Source organism: Adiantum capillus-veneris, chromosome 7 (assembly GCF_014529385.1).
Source record: "Adiantum capillus-veneris isolate H3 chromosome 7, ASM1452938v2, whole genome shotgun sequence".
In the NCBI taxonomy this organism is placed as follows: domain Eukaryota; kingdom Viridiplantae; phylum Streptophyta; class Polypodiopsida; order Polypodiales; family Pteridaceae; genus Adiantum; species Adiantum capillus-veneris.
The window spans coordinates 19,279,581-19,288,042 of NC_140937.1; the positions used below are offsets into that span (position 1 = coordinate 19,279,581).

The window sequence follows — 8,462 nt, forward strand, 5'->3', positions numbered from 1 at the left end:
CTAAGAAACTACCAAGGCCTTGTGAAACCAATCATTTTCCTTTGGATGGTTGTTAATTTTTTATTTATCACACAGGCATTTCTGATTGTGTGAGTGCAATGTTATGGATGCCTAGTTCTTATAGTTGAGCATGTGGGCCCAGCTCATTGCTTCCCTTGATTATAAATAGAGGGCAGCCTTCTCTTCCCAAACCAAGCATACATTGTGTAAGGGTTCCTGAAAGAGAGATATCTAACATGGCTCCCAACTTTGAGGAGATGAGCAAGAATGTAGGTCACGAGCAAAGGAGGTTGTTGCGACACATCTTGCAAGAAAATGCAACTTGTGAATACCTACACACACTAGGTGTGGGCACATCTACAGAGTTGGCAAGTATGGATGATAAGACTTTGGAAATGAGGTTCAAAGAATGTGTGCCTGTGGTCTCATATGCTCAAATCCAACCCTTTGTCCTTCGCATTCTCAATGGTGATTCATCGCCAATTCTGACGTGTGCTCCTGTACGTGCAATAAGCTTGAGGTTCTCTTCTTGCATCCCATGCACATCCACATTTCTTAAATGTAGAATGCTAAAATGGGTTTGCTAGATTCGCTCTAGCCTCTTCATGTTCTATGCTTATCAAATTTAACTTTTATTTTTCAAAAGAAAACTCTCTCTCTCTCTCTCTCTCTCTCTCTCTCTCTCTCTCTCTCCACATAACACACACACATGCACATGTGTGTGTGCACGCATGTGTATATATATCATGTGTGTCGTTGTGCATGCATGTGTTTCTCTCTCTAGTTAGAAGTAGAAAAGGCATCAATATATGCATGCATGAGCACAACACGCATGCACAAAGACACAAAAGTGATTATTCTTTCGTCAAAACTCACTTTCACTCTTTGGTCTAGGGAAAGCAAGATAAAGGATCACGTTGGCATTCTACAACAATAAAATGAAAAGGTAGTCATATGAGGCTCTAAAACAAGGTGACAAACTGCCAAACTAACAAGGTGAGGAGGCCCGCAAAGTTAAGGGGGGGGGACGAGGGAGAGTAAGTTTAAATACTTGCCTATAATCACATGAAATTTTTATTGTGCTTTAATATAAAATTTTATTATCTATTATACATATATAATCACAAATGGTTAGATAATGTGGAAGGTACACATTATACATCAATATTTTAAAACAAAATCAAATTAAAAGAAGTAAAATAAAAATTAAAATAAATAAATATTTTAATAGTTTTTTATTAAAAAATATAAATTTATTAAACATAAAAAATATTAAAACAAATTAGTGAAATAAATCTTTATGAAGTCCTTAGATCTAAGGCACTTTATCAATACTTTACATCATGGATCATGGAATCAAACTCTTACAAATACACTTTTAATCCTTTTAATCCAAAACGACGAATGCAACTTTAAAAAATAGCATTTAAAAGACCACGATTTCTTTTCGTTCATAAACTTTTAAGCTTATTTGGGGACACTTGTCAAGCAATCAAAAGTAAACGACCTTCACCCATAGTGCACTAAGACCGTTAAGAGACCAAAATCAAGAAAGATTTTAATATTTCGCATGCAAAATTAGATCCAGGTGAAGCTATGAATAGGAAGAAATGACAAATAAAGGTATGAAATGAAAGAAACCATTGTGTATGCTATCTCTCTTCTCTAAAACTTGGTCTAGAAAAAGTCCTCATATCTCCCTTTCCAATTCATTAGTGTGAATTCCGCTTGTTTATTACGAACCTAAAACTTATACACAATCACAACCATCAAACATAGACAAGGACATATGAAAACTATATGAAATATAATCTAAGCCCACTGGATGAAGTTGGTATGCTGCATGTATTGTGTTATTTTACATTTTAAAAAAACCACCCTCTTCCTCGCTCCGTACCAGCTCCGCCCAGTGCGGCTTGTCTGACCCCTCAATCTCCACCTTTTGTGCCTCTTGCGTCAACCACCAATGCATACCTGAGCGCTATGTCTCTCCTCACACTTGCCTTCGTGTGCTGCTATCGCCTCGTTTCCTCTTGCCAGTTGTGCCTCCCTTTCATTTCATTCATGAGCCACCAAGAGCATTTTCTTTGATTCGCAGTCAAGAAATTGACCCAAAATAGCACGCACATACTCCCTTCTTGTTTTAGAAAGATAGAAAGTAGATTGTGGCTCAAGTCGTATGCAGATTCTATATTCTCATTCTACCTTTAGGGTAGAGGTGCCAGTAAAAGTACGGGCCCCTCTTTAGGACCCGTCCTACCTGCAAAAATTGATTAGAGACAAGAAAGCTCGAATGCTTTTGTGGTTAGCATAGTTTTTAGAGAATCTTGGTCGTTGGATCATGCATTTAGGCCTTGTTGGTAGCATTGTACCTAATTACCCCCTTGATGGGTTTGCAAGTCACCCCCATTTTTGTTACACAAGAAATAATATTTTTGCATCGCGTTTGAGGTAGCGAGCACCATTCGATGTTGTAGATGCACGCGTTCATGGTGCATCCTTTGTACCCTTCCTCACTCAAAATGGCTAACCGAAGCTCTTGCGAGATGCATCGAGATTTTGACGTCTCTAAACTGGCTCCTCTACCTAATATATAAACTGGCTCCTCTACCTAATGTATAGAAAGAAATTTTGTATTGAGGCAAAGGATGCCAATTAGAAGCATATTAGGAATTTTGGTAAAATTCAAAGGGGGTTGATCCTTTAACGAAATAATCTATAGTAAGCAAAAACATTTTCAACAAAGTACCATTAATGACCTTTGTTTATGATCAATAGAAAGGTTGACAAAATGATTTTTCCCCAGCACCATTCTGCAACATTGCAGCAACAACTTGTTCTGTGTTTCACGTCAATGTGCTTATTATGTCTTTCCTCACCATGAAGTTCACTAAGTTGCTCTCCCCCGCCCCCCACCACCACACACACACACACACACACACACACACACACACGTGCACACACACAAGCAAAGCTGATATGCAAAAGTGGAATGCAGCTCCGGAACCAGCGACGGTCTTGAAAAGTACATTCCTTACTTTGATGGTCTCAAAAGTGGCACCTTGGAGGTGGCACGCATTGCGAGTACATATCTAAATCGGTAATTGATCAAATGCTTAAAAGTTGTTTAGGAGCAAGATTTAAATGCCTTCTATTATAACGTCAGCTTGTTGGCACTTCAAATTCTAGTTATCGATCCAACACTTGCAATTCTGTATAAATTTAGGGCCTACCCACTTACCTCAGCTGCAAAAGTCGTGGAGTTTCTCTTCGGTAGCAAACTGAGCACCACCAAGGGCGGCCTTCAATTGGCAACTGCCACCACACACCTTATTTATGATGATGCCTACCAAATGCGACAACAGATACGTGGCTTAATTTCATGCTGCCCAGATGAGGTGGTCTTTGCAAGTAGCTTTGAGCAAGGCACGTAATTAATGTTTAAGCTAATACTCAACTTTGAACCTAAGTAACAATTACCGTCTCTTGTTACACAAGAAGTTTTGGACAGACTCTCATAATAATTCCCACATTATGACTTAACTCAACATCATGAGCTTCTATGAGGGAGGCACCGCATACCTAGCTAGGTACGATTGGGGGCAGGGGACTGCCGTGGGGGGTCGGCGGTCCCCTGCTCCGAATCGTACCTAGCTAGGTATGTGGTGCCTCCCGAGCAGAAGCTCATGATGTTATGCATTATATGAAAAACAGGCTCCCTTTACCTACATGAGAAAATTTCTAAATCTTCTTGTGCTATATCCACATGACACCAATAATTCTTTATTGAGTCTACTGACATAGATATCCACGTGACATCTTGTAGTGTAGGAGGGTGATAGCTCTTTTCCGTGGCCAATCTATGAGTTTCTACTATTTTTAGTTGTAGAATCTGGGGGTCACACTCATTGCTCACAATCTCAAGGTGATCATTGCATTTATTCTACCTGCCAGTCATCAAAAGTAAGCAGATGTTCCCATTCACAATACTCTCATTGGTATCCCCATAATGCCTTTAGTATATGAGGGTGGCAGCTCTTTTCTAGAGAAATTCTATGAGTTTCTACCATTTCTTGTTATACATTCAAGGCAACACTCATCATTCAAGAGCACGACTTGGTCATTACACTTTATATAATCATAGCACGCAGTCATGTCTTTCATGGTACTTGAAGCTTTTGTGCTAATGTCAACTCTTTACAATGTTGGTGTAGGCATGTATTGCCACCTTTTGTGTGCCCTTGTGCATAGAGATGATGTGGAGGTATTGACTGCCATTTTTGCATTTACACTAGTGGAGGCCCTTAGAATGCTTGAGGTTGAGTGGAAGAACCTTTGCCATGACATCAAATTTGGCCACCTAAATCAAAGCAAAATGATTGACCCTTCTCTTCGAGCCATCATGAAGCACAAAGTTTTAACATGCGGGAACGCCCGTCGTGCCGACCAAGTAGCGGCCATATGTGAAGCGGCAAGCCAGCAATGTGCTTGGAATGGCATTATCAAGCAATTGTGGCCTAGATGCAAGTATGTGCTCTCCATAATGACTGGAAGTATGGAGACTTATGTAGAGAGATTGCAAGCATATGCAGGTGAAGATATGCCATGTTGTCTGCCTTTCTCCCACATGGAATTAATAGAATAGCCTCCTAAACTTGGCATTACCATGTGTGAAAGATAATCGGAAAAAGTTCTAAAACTTCTTGTGAAATGATATGCAGGCAAAGATGTGCCACTAGTTAGTGCAGATTATGGTGCTAGTGAAGGTTGGATAGCCGCTAACATTAATCCTCGCTCACCTCCCAATCAAGTCTCCTTCACAACCATCCCTAGTCTGGGATACTTTGAGTTCTTGCCACTTTCAAATGTCATCGAAAATGCTAAAGTTGCACCTTCTTCTTCCTCTTCATCTGATCAAGTGGGCCACATGTGCACATCCAATCTAGAGACCACACCGGTCAATCTTGATGAGGTGAAGCTAGGACAAGACTACCAAATTGTGATGACCACAACAGGAGGTGAGTGACCAAAGGGACAAAAACTGCATGCTTTCCTGTTTGACCACACCCCAAGAACAAAGCTCATGAGGATTTTGTGTAGATAAGTTGACATCTTAAGCTTTAGCTTTCTCATATAATAGTTGCAGTCGAATAAAATGCTTTTGCTTTTAGGCCTCTACCGGTACGTCCTCGGGGACATCCTTCGCGTCACTGGGTTTTTCTACGACAACCCACAATTTGCATATGTATGCCGAAAGAATGTGATTCTAAGCATAAACATTGACAAAGTGACAGAGAGAGACTTGAAAATGGTTGTGCAGAAAGTTACTACTGTGCTTCATCACGATCAGTCAACGATGAAACTTGTGGACTATAGCAGCTATGCTAACACGGATGATGCACGCGAACACTATGTGATTTTTTGGGAGGTGCAAGGTGGTGAAATCAACTCTTTGGGAAACCAAAGATTGCTTGCTCAATGTGCAACATTGCTGGATGAAAACTTCTTGGAGCCTGCATATGTACTTTCACGCAAAATGGGCACCATAAGGCCACTTGAACTCTGCATTGTCAAGCAAGGGACCTTTAGAAGACTCATGCAATCCTTTATGGTAGATAAAGTTGGGGCTTCCATCACCCAATACAAGACTCCTCGATGCATTGACTCTAAATGCTTCCCCACCATCCTCTCCATCCTCCAACAAAACACTATTGCCAACTACTTTAGCTCTGCAATATTTTAAAGGGGAATGCACCACCAAAACATGCAAACATGTTGCTTTAAGTAGCCTTTCCATCCTCCAAGAAACCATTATATCCAAGGACCTTACCTATAAGCATCCCTATATACTTGTGGTTGCATATGCACATTTACTAATTAATGATATATAACCATAAGCTATAAGCAAACCTGAATAAGCGCAGTTTCAGAGCAAATAAGTGACAAATTCAATGATTTAGGAGCCATTGGGTCTCTTCAATATCCGAACATCAATATTTAGTGGAAAAGACTTATGATACTAGAAGTTGTACACCAAAACAAATTGCAAATAACTGAGAATTCTTCCTCGACTAGAGGGGTGGCTAAGCCTATGATAAAAGCCATCGAAATTGGGAAGCTCTCACCCCTTGATGGATCAATAGTGTCTAGTTCTTTAAAATCATGATCAAATCGGAGAGGTACTTGGGATGTTTATAGACGTATTGTCAATCAAATTTTGCTTGTTCCATGGAATGGCCCATATTGGTGATTACAAGTTTGGAAAGCTCCGATCGTTTACCTCAAGAATGGGCACACCATTGACATTAATTAATGATGGTTTTGACCATTGTGTGGTGGCTATATTGTAGGTGATGATATATGCCTTGTTTCTTTTTGTAAAACTAGCCAAGAGAGACAAGCATTAGTCCATGGTAGCTAGGCCTCCTTGCACTAGAAATAGCCATGCCAATAAGTGGCTAGCTTGGTGTTACTATTTTGGTAAGTAGCATAAACATCCACCGTCCCTTCTTTGTCCCTTACCTTGAGGTGCTTTAATGGACTCTGTTGGACTCCAAATCATCTCCTATGTCTTCAGACTCCGTGGTGCTTAAGTAGTCACTCTCTACTACCAGAAGAAGTTTTGGACAAATTCAATAATTCCCACATTGTGACTTACCTCAACATCATGAGCGTTTATGAGGGAGGCGCCGCATACCTAGCTAGGTACGATTGGGGGTAGGGGACCGCCGGCCTAGTGGGGAGGGCGGGGGGGGGGGGGGGGGGGGGGGGGGGGGTGTCCAGGTCCCCTACCTGCATTGTATGAAAAACACTGAAAAAGACTCCATGTTCCTACATGAGAAAATTTCTAAATCTTCTTGTGATATATACTAGTAATTGATGTGTTGGATGGTCAATGGATCCAGAGGCTATGGTCATACCCGGTCTGAAATGTATGTAGTCGTGTCAAATATCAGTATGAGCAATGGCCGAATGCCCTAGACCTTAACTTACACTATTTGTTATCAATTCCCACTAATGATCTTAGCACTTGAAGCATATAACAAATAGAAATCGACATTTCCAAAGTGCTGAAACACTGAAACGAGCATGGGGCCCAAATTGAAACGTTGCAACACCATGTATCAATGTGTGTTCAATGCCACACACACACACACACACACACACATGTTTAATTTCTTTGCAGGGTATGCGTTTGATTCCTAGGTACGCTGGTTGTTAAATTTGGGGGCTTGAATGCATCACGTTTATAAAAATTGGGGGCGTGTTAGCCCCGACGTGGACTACCCTGAGACTGGGGGGCAGCACAGGAGAATTGGTAAGAAAATGCAATAGGACAGCAGGAGTCTTAAAGTGGGAGGAAAAAACTAGATACTTCAAGAACTCCATTTTGCATTGGTCCCCCTGGCTACCACAAATTCCCTATTGGATAGAGACGGACAGGAAGCTAAATAATAAGGGTCTGAATCGATTGGGGTACTTCTGGGACAGTGACAACAAGAGTTGGAAAACCATTGACCTTCTAGTTACCCAATACCAACTGAATAGCTTGGAGGTCTTACTAGTCCACAAAGTGAGGAAAGAGCTTAACAATATAGTGATGCCTATCTGTGATTCGGAGTTTGACTGGAATGCCTGGAAATGGCCCGAAAGCAGTCTCTTCTAGAAACCCCATCCTAAAGACATTTACCAGACAATGATGCATAAGAAGAATTGGTCTAGCCCCCTTAACAAGATATGGAAAAACCAATGGCCGGAGGAAAGGTGGGTGCAAGTAATGGAGAACATCTGGAAGCCAAAGGTTCCGCATCACATGAAGGTATTTTTGTGGAAGGTAATTTGGGGTGCTCTACCGACGGGGGTGAAGATTCGGGAAAGAGGGATTGGGTCAGATCGATGCTTGGGATGCAAGTTGGCTAGTGAAGATCTGGCTCACCTCTTCATGGATTTCCCAACTATCAAAGGCCTCGCAGGGAAAATATGTAAGTGGGTCCAAAGAAAATGAAAAATTGGTTTTTACAAGACTGATCTTTCCTTGGATGGAAGAAATTCAGGTGGTCTTGCCATCCTCATCAGCACTCAAATCATCAGGTATGTCTTCTTATAATGTATGGAAGACAAGGAACCGCCGTGTGTTTGAAGGAGGTCTCGACGTGGCAAGCTTCGCAAAAAAATTATGCAAGAGAGCAAAGTGCTAATATGGACGCTCGGATGCAAGCAACACTCGGAGGATTGGTCTAGGACTACTTGTGCCTTGTTGACAGCAAAGGGCATGCCTAGGACGGGGGAAAATCTTGACTATCAGTAATTAAAAGATCTCAGAAGAACATGATAAGGGACCCTATGTATCAAGGATAAGGGGGCGAGTTGGGTGGGATGGTTGCCTTGATAGCCGATGTAATTATGGTCCTTGGATGACATCATGGCTCAACACGAGCATGACAAGACCTTGTAATTATTTG

General features: G+C 41.3%; 1 protein-coding gene across 3 annotated transcripts; it reads left to right on the plus strand.

Moving 5' to 3' along the window:
* The first annotated feature begins 205 nt into the window (after positions 1 to 205).
* On the plus strand, positions 206 to 6,074 carry LOC147453518 (jasmonoyl--L-amino acid synthetase JAR4-like). Of its 3 annotated transcripts, XM_086515692.1 has the most exons (7): positions 439 to 500; positions 895 to 946; positions 2,999 to 3,100; positions 3,227 to 3,426; positions 4,215 to 4,592; positions 4,722 to 5,018; positions 5,172 to 6,074. In XM_086515692.1, exons 2-7 carry the CDS (start codon positions 939 to 941, stop codon positions 5,741 to 5,743), a joined length of 1,557 nt encoding a protein of 518 aa, XP_086371818.1. In that variant the 5' UTR covers positions 439 to 500; positions 895 to 938; the 3' UTR covers positions 5,744 to 6,074. The 3 variants fall into 3 exon arrangements, with proteins under 3 accessions (XP_086371817.1, XP_086371818.1, XP_086371819.1); XM_086515691.1 differs by lacking the exon at positions 895 to 946 and having other exon boundaries at positions 206 to 520; XM_086515693.1 differs by lacking the exon at positions 895 to 946 and having other exon boundaries at positions 493 to 500.
* The last annotated feature ends 2,388 nt before the right edge of the window (positions 6,075 to 8,462 follow it).